Raw genomic sequence first — 21,629 nt, 5'->3', positions numbered from 1 at the left:
TATCTAACTGTCCGATGCACACATTTTAAAAACTGTCTTGCCAACGTTGAAGATGCCGTTTCCCCTTCGGTGCTGCTGTAAGTGTATTTTTCCTCAGTCGACTTGACCACATGGGGATGACAATTGTTCCTGCATTTGATGCAAATATCTCTGTTGTTGTTTTATTATTTATTTATTGATATGATGAATAGAAATTTAATTTAATTTAATGACTCCTTGTTTGTGTATGTTTTACAATTCTTTGAAATTGCTTCAGTCTTACGCCGATAGTAATGTAGCGGGGTAAAGTCTCTCAGGATCATGGTCAGTAGCATAATTGAAATATAACTAATATATTGTTTATGGCACAGCTCTATAGTGTTTCCATGTGGCTAAATTAATAACTGTAAAAAAGTGCTTTATTTGACTAATTTATTTACAAATTGTCTATCAATACACATTTCTGTTGCATTTTAAAGAAATTAGTCCTAGAAGTTAGTTAGACTTCTTCAAATTTTGCCTTAAAATGATCAAATACACACTGTAGCATGTACATGGTGATGTATAACAATGTCAGTGTAAATAATGAAATTGTTAATGGATAAATTTCATGTAGCTGCTTGACTTTCAGGTTCAAGTTCATGGTTTGTTGAGATACTTGAAAAAGTTTTACATGACATGTAGAACTGAAATGGCTGTTGTGAAAAAGACTTGTTGACCTCCATCCAGAGTTGCATATACAGGACTGCTTGAACCATAAATACCTCTAAGTCAAGAGATATAGATACAGATAGAGGAAACTCATTTGAGGTTGTATAACATATCGTTTACAGTGATTGGGTAATGATGATCAGCTGCTACAATGTAACACATTATGTTGCCTATGTACTGTATATGCCATAAAATAATGTGCTATTTTTGTATTGTAAAATGATGAATAAATTAGAATTTTGCATATTTCAATTCACTTTATGTGCAATATTAAAAGTGTCTGGATTCCAGCTGTCAGAAAACAAATTTGATTGGTCATTATCGAGCGGGCGGGATATTCAATGTTTGGGGCGAGACCGAGCTCGTGTGTGTGTGTGTGTGTCTCAGACATTTGATTGACGGATGACGGATCCAATATCAGTGGCTGATGAATGAATCGTGAGCAGCGTGACGCATAATTTGTGTGCCTGCATTATCCAATGCGGAAAAAAAACTACCACACTTTCATCCCGGATTTAGTCGAAAATAGAATTTTGCACAAAGTTTGGGCTACATCGTCTGATAGATGAGTTATTATTACACTAATTTTATGACCCAGAATGGAATCAAATTCATTTTTCTTTTCTGTTCACCTTTAAAGCAGAAGTAAGCGATCCGGTCGTTTTGGCTAACTTCTTGTCAGCCGATGGAGTTAGCAGTCCCCGCCCTCGTCCCTACGTCACCACATTCACGCGCATCCCTTGGCTGCACATACACAGAGAGGACCGCCCCTTTATGCCGTTCTCTCTCCTCATTGGATAAAGGTTGTAGGATACAAGGAAAGTTTTCTCCTCGGCTTACAGCAGAGCAGAGTGACTGACAGACCCGTGTTTCAGACCAAACACTCTATAATGATTGCCGTCGGAAGATATAACTATTTAAGACTTATATTATCATAAATATTCCGCTTCAAGCAAATTAGTAAAAAAAAAAAAAAAAAAAGCTCCAGAATAACATCCCCAACCCTACCTTTAAAAAATCTCCATGCATCCCACTGGTGGAAGCTCCTGTCAATCAAAGCCGAGTCTAGCCCCGCCCCTTCCGGCCTGTCAGAGCGTTTGTTTTTATCCGCGCTGTCGTCGCGGGGGAAGTCGGGTGGGCGTTCCTGCGTGTTCAGCTCGGCTTCACTGTTGACAGCAGCAGCAGCGCCGCACTGAGAGGCTTTTTTTCGTCGTCCACGACCAGCGACTCTACCGATGTTTCTCCCTACGCTCGTAGAGGACATGCATCACTTTAAACCGAGTCGAGACAGACTGTACACCACCAGGTGTTGCGGATGTTGCCATGTCCGGACGGGGACCATCATCCTGGGGACATGGTACATGGTACGTAAGATGGTTGATGAAGCGTTAGCTCGCCTGCCTGCTAGCGGAAGTCACCGCCGCTGCCAGTTTCAGTTCGATTAAGTTCGCCAAAGTAGGATGTAAGAAACTAAATATTAACCAGGTGGCTTTAACAGCTTCTGGAAACGTATAAAGATGATAACTACAAACTCCTATATGAGCTAAATGTCACTTTTTAAAACAGTCGTTAACATGACGAGTTAACGGTCACAGAACGCTAGCGTTAGCATTTTAATTAGCATTAGCGTTAGCCTGCTATCGTTTCTGGTTTGGATAAATGCGTCTGTCCACACTCTCATGACCTTTTAATGGCGTGTATAAGCTCTATTATAATTAAAGACGATATATATTTATTAGTTCTTAGCTAGGTGGGGGTTTTAAAGACCATAAAAAATATTTGATATCAGACGCGTGTAGCACAGTAGCTTAGCCGACCCCCGGACTGACTGGCTAACGGTTGTCAAATCACAACAGAAGTTTCAGAGAACAGGTTTCGCTGCAACAGTCGTTACTGTGAACAGCGCGTAGATTTTAAATAAATTACTCTCGAAGTCATTTAGGTTTACAACGTGATTGCAGATGTATTTCATAGTTGACAAACTTAAATCTGACTGTTAACTGTCGCTGTCCTACCAGGCACAATTTGTCCCTGCAGCTCACAGTCTGGACTAATCCTCTTCTCATTTTCCCTACATCACATCACAGATGTTTTCTGCTTTGTGTTGCGTTTTCAAATCCCTTTTTTTTCTCCTTTTTTTTTTTGCCAGATGGACAAAATGTGAAAAAAATCCCAGTGATTGTAGCCAAGTAGCTGCATAAATGCATAAAAAGTCTGCATAAAATCAATCCGTTTTATTAATTTGGCTTGAAAAAACATATTAGCATAGTATTAGAATAGATTTTTCATAGGGGCCGTTTTTGTTTCACACAGTTTTTTTTAGTTTTTGTTTTTTTAAATCAAGCTCTTCATATTTATAATTTGGTAATCAGAGTTTAAAGTGTGGATTTTGTTTTCAGTGTCCTAGAGATTAGTCCTCTGGCAGTTTCATTTGTTGATGTTAAAAATCGTTCCGCTTGAGCAACTAAACAACACAAAGTTAAGTTGTGTCTGCACCATTGGCATTTCAGTTTAATATGAGAATAACACCCAGATAGACACTTAGAGCCAGACTGGGACATAAAGGACAGTGGCCAATATCAGAATTGATTGGAGATTTGGACCATGGTAACAGCCAGTGTAATGGGTGGCAGTGTACTTGGAGACGTTTGCTTGTGTACTCAACTTGTGTGTCTTTAAACACTGACTTTTGAAAGTTAGGTCTATAAACATTATTGGGTAGTTGTTAAGATAGTTGCTAAGTAGTGAAAACACAATCACTGATAGATAAGCTTACAGTTTAACTGGGGTTCTGGCATGGCTGCTTCTCTATGAAGTCAAGTCTCCGTGAACTGGTTTAGATTGTGTGATAGATGAAGCATTTTCCTCCTGTACTTACTGGAATACTAGTGTGTGATGTGAACACTTTCACACTTCTGCTAATTAACCACAGTTGAAATGGGCACTTTCTTCAACACACCGCTCTCTCTCTTTAAGTTGCTTCAGTTTGTCTTGTTGTGAAGGCATCTTTAGTTTCACTTCTCAAAAGTTAGCTTCAAATAACTCATCATTTTACGTCATTAACAATTATTCCCATAGCACAAATGTTTCACTTCTTAACTTCCAGGTAATTATTGGCTTCACTAAATTCTAATTTATGTTCCATAGTGTTAAGAATTATTTGGTTGTTATATGAATTTTTTTCAGTAATAGCTGTTTCTTTTTAAAGGCAGTGCAATGTCAGAGTGCCCTTGAGTCCTGGACTGGCTCCCCTTCACGACAGTGTCCTCACACAATGATAAAGCAGATTTAACTAAAAGAGTGATGAGTTGCTTCCTGGTGTATTTGCTTAGCTCTTGCTTGTCTCTGCAAGTTGGTTTCTGTACAATACTGAACTAAAAACAAGTAGCTATTGGAGGGAAAATAGATAATCCATTTTTTAAGATACACAAAACTGTAGATGTAGTCCTTTTTTAACAAGCTTAACCCTTCTACTTCCTCTCTTCAGGTAGTCAACCTGTTGATGGGCATCCTGCTGACTGTAGCTGTGACCCACCCAGAGAACGTACCCACCATCGACTTGCAATATGAGGTCATCGACCATTACTTTGCCTCCAACAGGATGTCCGGTAAGCTTTGAAGTCGACATAACAATCACTGAAAATGGCTAATAAAGTGCATTGTAAATAGAGTTGCATTTTATTTTGTGAAACAATTATGATAATCGCTCAACTCATTCATTCATTTTTTTTTTTTTCATTTAACACTAGCACCGCCGTTGCACACTATATACCTATAACCGCCATGAGTCGTTCATTGGACGAACTGTAATAAAGCGTTAATTAGTGCTGTATATGTGTTACATTTGTCGTAGTCTTTTAACAGCTACTCTGGGCCATGAAGTAGGCTGCACCCTGCAGCCTCCGCGAAGGGGGGGGGGGGCATACCGTAGGAACCCCGCCCCCGCCTGTAAAGCCGGGTTTCCACCGTATAAACGACTTTTTTTCTTTTTTTTTTCCCTCTTTTACGGCAACATCCATAGTCCTTAGTGATCTTTGTTTGATATGTCAGGTGGAGCTGCTGCCCATCATACCGACGCAGGATTCCCCCCCCCCCCCCCGCATGCGCTCACGTCGGCGCTTTACATGAAGAGCACAGCGACTCTGTTTTTACATAGTTTGCTCCTAAATACTGGCTTCATAAAACAAATTTCGTTTTCTTTTGATATCATATTGATATTTCCCCCCTGAATGTAGGCTACACCTCTTCTACAACTAGTCTGTCCAGTCTGGAAAATAATTTCTGCACCGTGCGTGTGTGAAGTGTGGACGTGAGTGTGCATCTGCGCAGCCTGCGCACGTGTATACACAGAGACACACGTACACACACACGCACGCACGCACGCACGCACACACAAACACACACACACACACACACAGAGAGAGAGGGAGAGAGAGAGAGAGAGAGAAAGAGAGAGAGCGCATAAGCCCAATAATGTCGGCGCAAATCGGTGAATTCTCTGGTCGTCCAATGAACGAACGTGGCGGTTATAGGTAAAAATGAGAAAACATGATCGATATTTTTTTGTGTGAGTAATATTAAAGCAGAACTATGCAACTTGGCCGGAAATAGCTCGCTCCTTCGTTGGTTTCTCTTTTTTTCCCTCTCCGGGGCTCCCCCACAGTTCTGGGAGGCACATGTCACTGTCGTAAAAAAAAAACTCGCCGCCCACCTCCTCCACCCCCTCCCTACACGTGCTTGTGTTTACTGCTGAAGGTAGAGAGCGGTGTTTGCTAAGCACGGAGCTAATGCTAACACGGAGCTAACGCTAACAGGGAGCTAATGCTAACACGGAGCTAACGCTAATACGGCCACACACAGACAAAGACACAAAGACACAGACATACACACACACATGAATAAAGGTTCCAAAACGCGAAGGCGTGTGTGTGTGTCATGATGTATTACATTATCTTATAAAAGATCCATGGTGTGTGTGTGTCTGTTAGCATTAGCTCCGTGTTAGCCACAAGCCGAACTTCATCAGTACAAACATGTTTCCATGGTTTCCTCCGACTTTCCGAACTCAAACCAATCACGATTCATGACATGTATGACGTCATCTGCGTTCTTATCTCGTACTGCCGTAAGGCAGTTTCTCGCGATAGTTCTATCCATTGATGAGATTTACACCGAGACGGAGGACTGATCTTGCAAGTGCGGTTTTCAGCCAGTGGGGGGGGTGAGCGCATTGGCCTAGACCCCATTCACCTCATAATAGGTCACTCTACCATCACAGTGACTCTGAGCCACAATAATTACAGCCGAAATCCTGCATAGTTCTGCTTTAATTGTATTTAACAAAACGGGGTGCTGCCCAACATCATTTTAGGAAAAGTCACAGACTGGTGGACTTCAATGTATTTTTTAAATAAAGTTATGCACAAATGAAAATCAAAGTCGTCCAATGAACGGCAGTTGGCGGTTCTAGTGTTAACAAATTACAAACAGAGGTAACTCGGCCATTCATTCATGATATTCTTGTTAGGAAAACATCTGGATACATCTTTGTCAATGTGAGGATTTGTTGGCTTTCTTTGTCTTATACAACTGTAAACTGAATATCTGGGTTTTGTTGGTCAAAACAGTACATTAGATAATGCCAACAAAGACTCAGATAAAGATGTAAAGATGGGCTCGTTTCACCGTTTTATAGAGGAAATGATTTCATGAATTATTGGAGAAAATAACCCACAGAATAATCAATAATGAAACTGTCATTTCCACTGCTTATTGATTCAAACACAACTCATTCAGTTATACTCGGCCTTTGAATTCCCCTGTGTGATTATGGTAATTATGAATCTGCAAATGATAATGATGCAGTTGATAAATTACTAATTGAAACCATTGAACAGACATATTTCCTCAGTGTATTTTTAAGTGGGGCCCTGCTGTTGTGCTCAAGTTGAACATGTGATTCATCTTCCACGGGGAGTACAACAACTCCCTAGTGACTGCTAAACAAAACTACTCATGAGGACAACAGGACACGGCTGTGCTGTTTACACGCCGTTGCAAAATGTTGTCATTGGTGTGATGCCGCTGGTGTCGATTCTTGGCATTTCCTCTTCGGTGTTTCCTATTTGTATGTTGAGCTGGCAGCACAGCGAGCGTTCCTGTCTTTGTAGTTGGGTGTTCTTTTGAAGGTTGGCCCTTGTGAAGGCTTCTTCAATTTTCTGAAACGGTGACTCAGCGGGACGGGAGGGGGGAATAACCATGGTGGTGGCGGCGATGACCTACCCACAGCAGGCTCATGCCAGCACACAGGGCAGTGGAGGTTGTTCACAGCCTGCAGAGACAATGTTAGCATTCAGCCTGGTTAAGATGCCATTACTCCTGACTTCTTTAGGCTGCACTCATTTTATTCCACATTCCTGGTCATGACTGAAAGTTATTGATAAGTTAATTGAGAAAAAAAACTGGCATAAATTGATAGTGTAAATAACCCTCAGCTGTATCTCTGATCAAAACCACCCAATTTTATTAATTTGGTTTGAAAAGTAGAGGTTGTAATGAAGACAGATTTTTTTTAAGCATTGCTAATTTCTGGAACAGTTTGAATAGAATAGATTTTCTATATACATTGAGTCGGTCTGTTTTATGTATATACTGTGCATACTTTTTGTTTAGCGCTTAACAATGTTTACTGTCTACTGTACATTGTCCTTTAGTACAGTTTGTTAACATTTTTTAGCTCATTTAGTTTGCATTTCTCTTATATTCTGTTTTATGATGACATTGTAACATCTGTCCAGGGACAACAGATGAAAAATAGCCTTGTTGGCTAACTCTGGCACATCTACAGAAATGTTTATTGATGTACACTGTCCCCTGTTGAATAAACTACTAATAAGATTTAAAAACATTGATCCATAAGGACCATTTTTGTTTTATGCAACAGTTTTTTTTAATTAAGCTCTTCATATTTATCATTTAGATATCAGAGTTTAACCTCATGTGGATTTAGTTTTCAGTGTCCTAGAGATGAGTCCTCTGGCAGTTTCATTTGTTGATGTTCAAAACTTCATCCGCTTGAGCAACTGAACAACAGAAAGTTGTGTCTACTCTGCACCGCACGGGCTGCAGCGGCTTTCTCACAAGCAACAGGCAGAAACAGTTTGAGGAAGTGAGCGACAGAGTGATGGAGGGAAAAGAGGATATGAAAGGCAGACCTTTTAATTATCTCAGACTGAGTTTCATTGCAGCAGCGAAGGAAGAGGCTTAATGCTCCCTGTTGGCCTTTAAAAGAGTTGACTGGAAAGAGAAGCCCCGGAGGCTGTTGAGTTTGCACTGTATGCAAATCACAGCTGCATCAAAGAGCACGGACAAACATCCATTCATCCACACTCGCCATACATTTGCGTTTCATATTCAAGGCTAAAGCTGAAATTACATAATATATATCTCTGCCTGTATGTGGTGTATTTTATTTCTTGTCACTTTGTCTCACACAGAGAACGCATGTGTTGGATTTGCCATCTCTCTGCTGATGCTCACTATCAGCGCCATGATGGTGTACGGAGCCATTACCGTAAGTCTGCACTATAGATATGGAGCATTTTTATATATATTTTTTTATATAATATTCTCTTTAGGCAGCAGGCATTTCATTTAAAGGACTGTCACGGTTTCTTATGCAAATCTATAATCCAAAAATATGCTGCATCAAGCTTTCAACTTGTGTAATAATAGCACCAGACCAAGTAACAGGAAATGCCGAAGCACGCACCCTCCTCCTTTTTTTTTTTAACTACAGCGCATTTTAGCAGACTGTCGTAATGAGTCTCGCTGCGGTGGGGGTGCAGCGCTCGATGCTATGTTCTCACTGCCTTTCATCTTCACCTCACAGGCCTGTCTGATGGTATCAAGACGTACAGGTTTGGTAGCCTTTTGACGTGGACCAGCGTTATGCCGCAGATGTAGCAGATACCCTGTCGTACAGTATAGCGTGGCGGTGCGGCGCTGCTGCTTTGTAGTGTCCCAGTGAAGTCCCCCTCGAAGTTTGAACTATGGTTATTAAAGCCAAAGATCTGCACTACTTTGCTTTATAATGTAGAGTGAAGTAGATTTGTGTGTAAAGGCTCCTGGTAGAAAACCACCCTGTATCGCCTGTAGAGTTTTTGGTGATGTGACCCCTTCTGCTGATTTTCAACCTTCTCTAAATGTATTTGTTTCATTTGAGTTAATATGAACATTTACAGTGTCAGCTCTCCCTCTTCCCGTGGGCAGGCTGTTTCCATTTACCCCAAACCACATCTGAAGGTGCAGTTACTGCCTGAGCAGCAGGAAAAATGTTTTCAATCCAAGAATACTCAACGTTAACGACATTTCTTGCCTCTCAGGATTCATCCTTAGTTCACCATCAGATGTTAAAGTTAAAATATGTAACTTTTCCACTTTTGATCTTATCTGTCGGTGGCGTCATACATCCTTTTTACACATGTTTCAGCAGTGGTGTCTGACGGGTATGGTTAAAATTTACTTTTTAAAAAATCCAAATTTAAACCACATTTTACAAAATATTTTTAGATCTTTGATATTTTTCTTATAGTATATTTTTGGGCTTTTATTGCCTTTAATTGATAGTGCAGTCGAGAGAAAGACAGGAAATGGGGAGGCAGAGAGTGGGGGAATGACACGCAGGAAAGGGCCGTCTAACACGGGATTCGAACCGGGGCCGCCTGCACCGAGGACTGAGCCTCAACATGGGGCGGCAGCTCTACCCAGTGAGCTAAACGCCACCCCTGATCTTTGATATTTTTAAACTATGTATTTTAATTGGAGGAAGGATTTTAAATCGTCAGACATCTGGATTATAGGTTATAAGAGAAACATGCTGAGGAAATTGACTGTGGCAGGTCGGCCCCCAGCTGCTCCAAGCCTGTGTAATGAAACACTGATATTTCACATGAAGCTGCTTAGTTTAGAGTTAATTGATTTATTTTGGAGCGAAGGAGAGGATTTTTATTGATAATACCAGAAGCTCCAAAACCTTGACACTGAAGGAATCCTCCTATTTGTTTTGATTGTGAGACCCCTAGTGGCAGAAGTTAGGTAGTGCGCTCATAATAAAAACCTGCCCACATGGAAGAATGTTAAATGAATGTGTAGAGGTTAGGTTGAAAACACAAAGCAGGAGGTTCTTTAAAAAATAAATAAATAAATAAATCTTGAATCAGATCTCCTCCATTGTTCAGTCACTGTTTTCCACCTTTTTCTGATTTCTTGTCTCTGATTTCTTCAGCACCGTGACGGATGGCTGATCCCGTTCTTCTGCTACCAGCTCTTTGACTTTGCTCTGAGCTGCCTGGTGGCCATCAGCTCCCTCACCTACCTGCCCAGGATCAAGGACTACCTGGACCAGCTGGTACGTCCCAGCAGCCCACACTGTTGATGTTACCTAGGCACAATCTCACAACTTCATGTTTCAGCACTTTTATTCCACGTTTAAAGAAACTGAGAGGAACAATGAGGAAAAAGTAAATGAGCTGTTAACTAGCCTGTTGCTATGTTTACTTTGTTCCCTCAGCCTCAAGTCCTCATAGCAGTCTGGTTTATTGCTTATTTATTCAGCGGTAGTGTTGATGGTGATGTGAGCTGAATTAGTGTAAAGAGGTTTTATTGATTATCTGACATTGTCTGTTGTTTTCCTCCTCAGCCGGACTTCCCCTACAAGGACAACCTCCTGTCTCTGGACTCCAGCTGCCTGCTGCTCTTCGTGTTGGTCTTCTTCGCCTTCCTCATCATCCTCAAGGTGAACTGAGTGGTTATTAACAGCTGAGTCTGGTTTATGTAACGCGTTGGTTTGTTTCATTAATAGTAAAACTTACATGAAAAGGACGATATCGAGTGGTTCATGATGGATGAAAGATAGTAAAATGAGAGAACTATTAATGGATTGTCCATGCGTTCAATAAAGGAGTTAATTCAAGACATGGTTTCCAGAGCCAGGCAACCACTGTGTTGTATTATCGTACCAATGACAGTGGAGCTGACTTAATATATAACTGTCAAAGTCACATTTTCCTGCATTATTAAACATGTAGAAATGAAAAAAAAAACTTCAACCTGACTCCAAACATTCAAATGCAACCCTCTCTGTGCTGTGCAGGCTTACCTGATCAACTGTGTGTGGAACTGCTACAAGTACATCAACAACAGGAACATGCCAGAGATCGCCGTCTACCCTGCCTTCGAGACCCCTCCCCAGGTAAAGGAGCCGTCTGAGACAACTCTCTGATTGACCATAAGAACGCTGATGAGCAGTTACACGCATGAGGCAAACACGCTTCAGATGGAGCAGTGTGTAATACTGGAGTGAAGTCAGCAGGTGGCGTCCTGTCCCCATGGTGACAGCCTTGGTAGCCCATTGCTGCAGCCTCAGTAGCCATGTTTCCATCCAAAGTGATTCGAATTACTGGGAAATGCGCATTAAAAGAAAAAAGAAATTCGTGTGTGTTTCCATCTACAGACTTTGCACTCACCACCCCCCCCCCCCCCCCCCCCCCCCCCCCCCGCCCGGACGGACTGACGGTCTGATTTGAACACTTTAGCGCATGTTTATTACCTTCATAACGCAACCAGAGAGAGAGAGAGAGAGAGAGAGAGAGACCACAGACTTTATTAATGATAAACGCTGGATTCGCTGGTTGATAAGTTTGGTTTTTTCTGAGGAGGAACTATGAAGAAGTGCAGTAACATAATTATGAAGGTGTGTGGGGGCTTTTATTTTGCCGTGGCGGTGCAGAAACCCTGATGTTGTCTTGTGAGTGAACTGCAAACATGGGAGCAGTCGGGGTGAAAGTACGTCACACTTGATTCGCATACAGCTGTTTCCATCCCATTCGAATCAACCAAAACCCGGCCATAGCGAGCGTATTTCATTTTGTGCGAATCAGGGGATTTTAATGCGAATCACGGCGTTTCCATCATCATTTTCCGATGCGATACATCTCGATGCGCATCTAAACAGCTGATGGAAACGCACCTATTGTGTCATTGTGCATATAAGAGTTAATCAAACTTTACTTTAGTGGGTATTGATAATAACTGTAATTTGTTAATTTCTTAGCCCTGTAGTGAAGCACAAATGTTGTTTTTTTAATGCTTTATTTTGAAGTTTTCAGTTATGCAAAAGCAGTACAACTCAACTCAAGTAGAATAAATAATAAAGACAAACAAATGAATAATAATAAAATTATTTAGAAATAAATAAATAGATACAATAAAATAAAATAAATCTTTTTTTTGTGATAAATTTTTTTATTGAATTTTTCCATTGCATTTTTTAGAAAAAGATTTTGGTCAGCGTGTCGCATGTATCGCACCAAAATGTAGTAACTTTAGTGCATCGCCATGCGCAATGTAGCATGGTACCCTCAGCAATACTGCATCTGAAACAGATATTTGAAACTGAGGGATTATACCAGTGTAATTTTTGAGGGGTGAGGTAAAGTTGGTGGAGAAAATTGTAGTTGACCAGTCTGAATCTGGCATTTATAGCGGCAAATAAGTTATTCTGACACAAGTTGGACGTGAAGCACAAATGTGTATCAATATATCAACACAGCTTCATGATCTTGTGTGCATCCTACAGAAATATCACAGTTTAATCTTTCACGTTAACACTTACTGTATGTCTTTTTGTTTCTTCCTTTCTTCTCCAGTACATCCTGCCCACCTATGAGATGGCGATGAAGATGCCAGAGAAGGAGCCCCCTCCTCCTTACATGCCCGCTTAAGCACCAGCACCAGCACCGGTTGTTGCCAAGACACACGCACACATGCACACACATGCACACACACACACACACACCCATCATATGCATTCCTACATTCCCTCTCCTAAAACCTTTCTGAACCCCATTTACACCCTTATACCCCAACATCCCATCCCCTCTCCTTACCTCCCCCTCCCTCCCGCCCGACCCACTGTGTATGTGTAAGGCCACTGAAGATGCTTTGTTCAACCCGACCCGGTCCGCTGTGTTTCTATAAAGTGTCCATAGGGGTGTGAGAGGAGACAGGTGGGAAAGACTTGAGGTTCTGTGTGAAATAAATAAATAAATAAATGAGTGAATGAATGAATGTGATGACTGAAAAGCAATGGAAGCTACCAGCCCATTTCCTCTCTGGCCTTTTTTATGTCTTAGTAAAAGGGATACATGTGACAATTTAAATTGCTTGAAATGCTCTCATCAATCCAGCACCATCCTATCTATAGATTGATATATGAAGTGTAAAAAAAAACAAAAAAAAACTATTAAGACAATCCACTTATTATAGCTCTTATTGTACAATTGTGTTATGTTTTTTTCCCCTAATGGATAATATCTAGACTATTCGTTCTCAGTCTTGAATGGAGTCTGTAGCTCTTTTTTGTCTGTTATTTATTTAGCTTTGCTGTGGTTCAGTTCACGCAACTCCCCCCCCCACACCCACAACACCCCCCTCCCCTCCCTCTGACATTTTCATCACTCTGCCGCCCGCCCTGATGTGTTAGCAAAGCTAGTGATTAGTTTTCCAGCTGAGTCTGACAGAAACAGCAGAGGGCACTGACGGCGGATCGATGCCTCTTTGTCTCTCTGTCACCTCAAGTCTGCAGCAAACGGCTAGTCTTGTGAACATAAGTAGTTGCATGCTTATCAAACACACCAAACCCCCTCCCCACCCCCCAACCCCCCACCCACGTCCCATTACTTTAATGGTTATATGATTTTATCCTAGTGAAAACACGTTTGACTTCAATAAACATTTCAGAACATTTACATCTCCGGTTGGCTCTTTTGTTCATGTCAGATATGCTGAAGTAAATTCAATCGGGACATTAACAGTAAATATTTACAGGATATTCAAACTTCCAATATCCTGTGACTTTGGTTCATGCAGAAATAAAAATGTTCGGTTTCTCTTCATGGCAGTTTAAGGACTTTTTTGTCCACATTAGCTTTTCTGATGGAGGTGAAATTGTTCAGTCAACTTCTGCTTCTAAGGAAAAACATTGAAACTCTAACATCATCGGGAAGTGAGAATGAAAACTATGCAAGTATCGGCCACCATGCACTTTCAATTGTAATTTTCATTCAGTAATAATTTTAGGTCAAATGTGTTTTTGATTTGCCCGTCACCAGGTAGAATTAGCCTGAGTCAAAAGATGATTTATGTTAACAGAATACAAAACCTGATATAAAATGTGCCTGTTAAACCTATAATTTGAAATTACACCCCAAATGTTAACATCCATCCTTGTTTGCAGACAGCTCACTCCATCATACAATCCATATTTAATTGTAAATGTTTACATCCATTTTTTTTTTTCAATCTTACTCCTCAGCCATTAAATATATCAAGAGATTTGTTTTGTTTGTTCGCTCAGTTTTTATGTAGTGAAGTTTGGTGTATGGCATTTTGTATTAAAGCTAACTTTTTTCCATCAAATTTAAAAAAAAAATGCCTTCAGGACTATTTACACCCTCCTGTAGGAAAAATGTATTGCATGCAAAGTTAATTTTAGTAGATATGAAAATCCAAGTACTAAATTTTGAGATTGTTTTCGGTTGTCACATCTCTGAGTGGTACTAGAGAGTCGACCTCTGTATTTCTTAAATCTTGGCTTCAACCTCGATCACGATGAGGAAATCGGCTTTCCAGAAAAAAAAAAAAAGGGAGGGCGGGAAACATCTATCAAGTTATAAATCTCCCCCCAGACTTTTCTGATTAGGACAGATTATTTAAATCTTTTTGCATAAAGTCCTCCACATACCATTGTTTACCGTGGCATGCAGGTCATGTCCCACCACTGGATTGGGTGGACGGTTTGACGTGTTGCACTGAGAGCTGCTCATAATGAGGAGGCGGTCAGGACCCTCGGAGACAGAGAGCAGCAGACACTGACCGGACAGACCACTGGAGGACTCTTGTGTGCAGATAAGATGAAGTCTTTCCCCTGGAGCCTCGTCTACTGTGCTTCCCTGCTGCTGTCTGATGTCCTGGGCACATACCACCAGCACCACGGTGCCGGAGACCCTCACCTCATCGCTGCACAAAGCTACGCTCAAACCAGGAATAACGGCCGACCACCACACAGGACCCTGAATCCATCAAGTAGGTTTCACTGGAGCCTCAAAATACTTGTAGGAAAGTTTCAGCTGTTAGTTTCTAGCACAACTGGAAGAAATTCAGTAAAATTAGTACAGTAAAAGAAACACTAGTGTGTAATAAGTAAGAAAAGTATATTTACTTAAATATTGTACTGAGGCAAGTACAGATGTTTGTTAGTTGCTTGAGTATTTCTATTCTACTAGTCATTTCTTCTACTCAACTACAGAGAAATGCTGCACTTTTTACTCCACTCATTTTATTTGATAGTATCCTTTGTTTTTTCAAAATAAGACTGTGCAGTGAAAATGACTCTTGTAAGTTTAGACTTAAAAATACTTGTCTAAAAAAATGTAAATTAAGGTTTTTGAAGTCACAGTTGCATCAAAGAGACATATTGTTATATGTAATAACATCAATCACACTTTTTCCTGCAGAACAAGTATTTGTACTTTGATACTTTAAGTACATTTAGGCGATAATACTTATACAGGATTTTAGGTGTAAAACTTTCACTTCTGTTGCAGCTTTAACTTATGTCACAGATTTTTGTTCAGCTTTCAAAATTAAATTGTATTGTGCTCAGGTAAAGTTCAAGATATTACTCCATACGATGCATTCATTGTATGTATAAGCAGCATTTTATTGTAATGTAAAGGTAGTTTTTACTTAGACCTCTTTATGTGCTGTTTTGTGTAGAAAATGTATTCTGCCAAAAAAAAAAAAGCAGTGGAGTTAAAAGTTCAGTATTTTCCAAAATAATGTTTAATCATAATGTTGAAATGCCGAAGTAAAGGTTAATATAACTAAATTTACTTTAATGCAAATTGTTTTGTAATGTACGTTGTTTTTTGGTAATTACACATTCAGATGGTTATATCTAAGCCTAGCGAGAGCAGATATTTTGTCTTTCAATAATCTAACCAACAGTATAACAACAAAATTTTATACTTTATGCAAGTACAACATTGCATGGAATCTAAATTCTTCACTGGGGGGTTTCACAAGCACTGTACAGTACAATTGAAACCAACCAGGTGGCTGAATGTACACTCATGCTTTAACTAATCTAAGCAAACGTCATTGTTGTTGTCTATTTCACAACCAACTTTCTACACAGTTGTATCTTAGACACAGCTCTCCTGTTTGTCGCCCTTTCAACCTACTAATGTTCTCTCTATCACTTTTCCTTTCTGGTGGTTTTCCTGTAGCTCACAGAAGTGACTACACGTATAGAGGAGGGTATCACTACCACTACCAGCCACCAAGGATCCCTCCACCGGTAGTGTATCGACCTATTCCTCTCTCCCCGCCAATGACTTACCACAGACCCCCGGCCCCCATGCCGCCTTATCACCACAGGTTCACAGGGCCGGTGGCGCCTCAAACGCACCACATTTACAAAGGTCTATCTCCACCTCTAGTTTACCATCCACACCAAAGGGTCAAAGGCCCGTTTATTCACAAATTTAAAGGTCCATGTCCCACAAAGTCAGCAGCCCCCACCACCGTACCAACGCCCCCTGTGGTACCCATACCCCTCCTACCTATCATCCTCCTCCCAACTTCACCAGCGCCAACACTGCCGCCAACCCTCCCAGCAGCAGCAGCAACTACTACTACGGTGGCGCCGCCGCTGACAACCATCATGCCGGTGGTGGTGACCACAGAGCCGCCAGTGGAGACCACCGCTCCTGCTGTGACGCTACCGGTCAGTACCCAAAGCGGCTCCATCACCACCATCAGTCCTGTGGAGACAGGTAGAATATTACCAGTCAGGTTTTGCATCCCATCATAAAAAAAAATAATGCTCCTCAATGCTTTCCAGGTCAGATCATTTGGTTTTCATTCAGAAATATAGCAAAAGAAAAACACATATTTTCCTTCTGCCTGAAATGTTTGATGCCACTCTTATGTCCGTCTGTGAAATAAACCTAAAGCCAGCATGTAGTTAGCTTAGCTCCATTCAAAGACAGAGTGAGTCAACCTACCAGCTAACATCTGGAAACACTGTACCTTAGGTGTTCAAGCATCAGATTAATACAATCAATGGATATGAAACTGTGAAGTTTAGTCAGATCAAGTTTTGTTGTGTTGAGTATGCTGCCATTATGGTCACAGCTCTCTCTTGTAAAAGAAATAATGTAAAATGAAGAGACTTCCTGGTTAAATAGAGATTGAATAACTAGAATAAAGATATAACAGAGTGGTATCAATGTTTAAATAAAGGTATTTCCCCCCAAAATTGAGCTAATGCCTTTGAAAAAGTAGTTTAGCTGCAGCTATAAAGAAGGCAGCAAGCTGAGTTCACACTTAGCCTACTTTAAAAATCAGGGAGAATCTGATGTTAAACATAAACAACAATGAATGTGTAGTTTTGTGTGCTGTTTTGTGGAAGTGGTTGGTCAGGCAGGGCTCCTAACACTGTCTCCATCTCTAGGTGTGATGTCACTTTTTATGTTTATGGACATCAAGCATCCTTTTCATTCAGGGCCATGAGATGAAAGGATCAGATCAACGAGAAGTCTCTGAGGGACTGTTGAAGCTCTGAAATGATGCACAGTATGTCTTACTGAGGCATACTCTATCATTTCAGCAGAAACCTTTTTATCTTCACACTGCGGTGATGCAAAAACATGCCCTGTGTTGTTGTGCATCCCAAAGTCGTCTGTTTTTTTTGATAATCAACTGTGTCAAGGTTGAATCAGATAGTTTGACATGTTTCTGTCTGAATGATGAACTGGGTTTGAGAATTAAATGGACTTAATCCTGCCATGGTTTGGTTGATCACCAGAAACAGACTCTCAGTGCAGGAGCCGCATCCTGGACCTGGTCTTCATCATCGACAGCTCTCGCAGCGTTCGTCCCGGTGAGTTTGAGAAGGTTAAAATCTTCCTGGCCGACATGGTCGACACTCTGGACGTGGGCTCGGAGAACACCAGAGTGGCCGTGGTCAACTACGCCAGCACGGTGAAGATAGAGTTCCTGCTCAAAGACCACTTCAACAAGCCCGACATGAAGAAAGCCATCACCCGCATCGAGCCCCTGGCCGCCGGCACCATGACCGGCCTCGCCATCAGAACCGCGGTGAACGAGGCCTTCACCGAGCAGTCCGGAGCAAGACCTCGCTCGAGGAACATCGCCAAGGTGGCCATCATCGTGACGGACGGGAGGCCTCAAGACCAAGTGGAGGAGGTGTCCGCGACGGCCCGGGCCGCAGACATCGAGATCTACGCCGTCGGGGTGGACCGTGCCGACATGCGCTCGCTGCAGCAGATGGCCAGCATCCCTCTGGAGGACCACGTCTTCTACGTCGAGACGTACGGCGTCATCGAGAAGCTCACCTCCAAGTTCAGGGAGACGCTGTGCGGTAGGACAAAGTCGAGGAGCCGCTCGGCTGCCGGCGAGACGTTTTCCCGCCATTAACCCACCTAGTTCTAGTTCCTCAGTAAGGGGCACCTACAGTCTCCAGGGGGGTTGTTTCAGTTTGTGTATCATTTACACTGTTATTTATTGGTGAATTATAAACTAGACGCCCTCAACCCCCACATGGACTGCAGATGTCGGCACTAGAACCTGCTTGTAGCTGCAAAGCTAAACCCATGGAAAGTCTTGGGGGCCATGCAAACCCTAAACTTTCAGCTTCTGTTTTAAGCAAATATATATATAAATGTTGATCATTAGTTGTTTTGCAATCAAAGCTTCATTGTAGATTGCTTACACCTTGCTCCTTTTTTATTTAAAATTATTAAAATGTACAGTAGAACCTCACTTTTCCAAATCAAAGACCCAGAATGAAATGAAATGAATCTCATTTTAATTTTAAAGGTACAGTGTGTAACTTATTTGGCTTTTTATTAGCAAAAATCAAATATTACTTTCACATATTTGCCGACGTTTAATCACAATCGCATACAAATGAAAGCTTTCTCGTAACTTAGAATGAGTTACTACATAGGTGGCGGTGCACCCAACCAACGCTGCCATAAGCATCGCCATCTTTGAATGCAGTAGCCAAAAGGGGACAAACTTGGGGTTTTTTGCCTTTCAAGTTTTACCCATTGATGTATGGTTTTACCATTAGCGCTAACGGCACAAATGGAGCTAACCGTGCTAACGTCGATAACGCCGTAACGGAGCTAACAGATACTCAAGTCGCTGATACCGATGCCAGCATTTTCGGTAGTATTGGAGTAAGTTTTTCGTCCTCGGACCGCCACTTTGCCAACAGGAGCCGAGCGTGAGTTAGCGCTGCAATCTATAATCTGAAAGCTAGATGTCACTGTTCCTTTCCCATTTTATACACTGGACCTTTAAACTTGTCACTAATTGTGTAGAACTTTTTGCTGATTATTACTCTAGGATTTCACAGACTTGGGCTAATGCGCTTCTGCTGTTGACCTGATTTTGTTATCGTGTTGCTGTCTGATGTTTGTCTTCTAATCCAGCTCAGTTATAAAATCGTGTTTTTTACTGTACCTGTCCTGTAACTGTTGCACTTCAGGGTTGTGTGATTGTGTGAACCTCAGCTCTTCAACTGACCTTGGCTGAGATGTCGTGACATGTGGTCAAGTACACACAAATATGAATATTTATATTGTCAGCATGTCGTGATGTCCTACAGTACACTGTGATGCTGGCACATGATGAAGCTGCTCTCATTCTGCCATCTTGACAGCTCCGTCCTAAATCTGGCTCATTGCAGGTCTGGACCCCTGCGCCGCGGGAAACGACTGCGAACACATCTGTGTCAGCAGCAACGCCTCCTTTTACTGCAAGTGCCGGGCCGGTTATATCTTGAATGCAGACAAGAAAACCTGTTCCCTGAAACGTAAGAGCACATTGTATGGTTATTTCTGCAGGTGACACGATCTTCTAGCTGCAACGCCACTGCAGTCCAAGAGTTTAAAGTTTCCAGTTTAAAGTATATGTGCTTTAAGCTTTAACGGGATAGTTCAACATTTTGGCAAATTGGCCCATTGCCATAATCCCTATAGTTTTAGGAGTAGGTTCGATTACTTTAATTGTCGATGCAAGCTGTTTTTAGAACAGCGGAGCAGAGCCGCAAGCTACTCAGAGCTACGCTACGGAGGCTGATGGGATTTCTTTGTTTCCCTCATCAAACTCATCAAATACACAATCCAACAACTCCAAAACGCTCTGGTGGACAAGTTGTGACCTGCACATTCACCATGCTATGAGATAATAACGGAACGTTACAAGACAGAGTTGTTTTAGAGGCAAATGTAGAGACTGCTTGTCAAAAAACTGCCCCAGATGGGAACGCGCATCAGCAGTTTTGCATGAATCCTAAAACTATAGGGATTATGGCAATGGGCCAATTTGCCAAAATGTTGAACTATAGTTTTAAGATCACTGTGCATAAGATTTTGGATAAATATTGGATAATTATCAGGTCATTTTACCCGTGGATATCATGTGTGGAAAGATGTCAGTGGTGAATAATGTGGATTATTTAAGGGAGTGTATTTAGTGCAGAGTGTGTTTGTTTTGTCTTTGGTTTTTCTCCTTGAACAGAAACCTCTCTGGAAAAAAAAAGAGTGTGTACTGTGCACTTTTTCACTCCCCCACACACACTATCTGTTACATTGATGTGATATTTGCTTTCTCCTAGCCCAACCGGTGAAGGCGGTGGTGGTAGTGGATCCCTGTAAATGTGAAGCCAGGCTGGCTTTCCAGAAGCAGACGCAGGCGGCCATCCAGCAGCTCACAGCCAAGCATATCCTTTGTGTTGTTTCAGGTGGAGGACGCTTTATTATAAACAACAGTCGCTGCTGCAGCACGACTCACTGAGCCGACAGCTGCCGGTTATTCCTACACTGCTGGGATTTGTTATTGTAATATGAATTAACAGCGTGTCGTGTGTATGTTTTAAGACAGAGCACGTCTCATCTTGCTGTAGTTGTGGCCTGTGAATGTGTTTTCAATGAGTTTCCTTGACTGACCTCACTCGCCGATGTGTCTGGGAGAATAGAGCATCTGGAGAACATGGTGGGCCGAGTTTAAAGCTGGACACAGGGGTGAGTGTTGGCAGCTTTCGTTTTACTCTAGAGAAATAAAAAAGCCTCCCACCCACCTCACAGTTTGACCTTGTGTTTATTTACTCTCTGCAGGAGCAGCTAACTGGTTTTGTTTCCTGTCAGCAGCAGCAGCAGCAGAACCATGGACTCACTGCAACATCCACATCTGCTTCCTGTCGTCTGCCTCCACCCATCACTGCTGCATGTCCTCCGAAGCTGTGATTCATACACCGGTATCCCTCATGTTACTCACTGTTTCTATGGACTGTTACTCAACAACACCCACTGTTCATCTGGAAGTCGTATTTTTTATTTTATTTTTTTTAAATCAACATTAAATTAAATGTTTTGAAACTGCTGTAAAAGCTACTTATAATATTTTTTCCCAATACTAATATGATCATGGTGTGATGTTAAATAACCAAAGATAATTAGTTATTACTTTCAGTGTTTTCTCTGTACTGTATTATGACTGTCTTGTGTCAAGTTTGTATAAAGATACATATTGTATATAGTGTAGTTATTTGTGAAAATGGATTAAGAATTGGATTAAATAGAACAATTACTTTATGCTCTGAGGCAGCCAGAATGCAAAAGGTTATACTTCACTAATACTTTGCCCTTTTTTTCCTTTGTTATATATACTTTCCATAAGAAGTGATATATATATGTTGGTGAATCCCTTAAGGTGACATGTAATGTTTGTTAAAATCTATGAATATAATGAAACACAAATCGGACAATAAAATAATCATACAG

The 21,629-nt window shown here is 41.4% G+C and overlaps 2 protein-coding genes across 2 annotated transcripts; both read left to right on the top strand.

The window, feature by feature from the left end:
- The first annotated feature begins 1,820 nt into the window (after window positions 1-1,820).
- Window positions 1,821-13,499, top strand: laptm4a (lysosomal protein transmembrane 4 alpha). The gene is made up of 7 exons (XM_084000810.1): window positions 1,821-2,054; window positions 4,178-4,298; window positions 8,187-8,263; window positions 9,977-10,099; window positions 10,391-10,486; window positions 10,844-10,942; window positions 12,399-13,499. The coding sequence occupies exons 1-7, from the start codon at window positions 1,926-1,928 to the stop codon at window positions 12,471-12,473; spliced, it is 720 nt and encodes a 239-aa protein (XP_083856936.1). The 5' UTR covers window positions 1,821-1,925; the 3' UTR covers window positions 12,474-13,499.
- A 1,164-nt stretch (window positions 13,500-14,663) lies between these two features.
- matn3a (matrilin 3a) lies at window positions 14,664-20,856 on the top strand (the record flags this gene model as incomplete). Its single annotated transcript, XM_084000248.1, has 6 exons — window positions 14,664-14,835; window positions 16,041-16,589; window positions 17,624-18,199; window positions 19,535-19,660; window positions 20,465-20,578; window positions 20,801-20,856. 6 exons carry the CDS (start codon window positions 14,664-14,666, stop codon window positions 20,854-20,856), a joined length of 1,593 nt encoding a protein of 530 aa, XP_083856374.1.
- Between the last annotated feature and the right edge of the window lie 773 nt (window positions 20,857-21,629).

Source organism: Trachurus trachurus (assembly GCF_905171665.1).
Source record: "Trachurus trachurus genome assembly, chromosome: 24".
In the NCBI taxonomy this organism is placed as follows: domain Eukaryota; kingdom Metazoa; phylum Chordata; class Actinopteri; order Carangiformes; family Carangidae; genus Trachurus; species Trachurus trachurus.
Note: the sequence above shows the minus strand (reverse complement) of the source record. Positions and strands in the feature narration are given on the sequence as shown.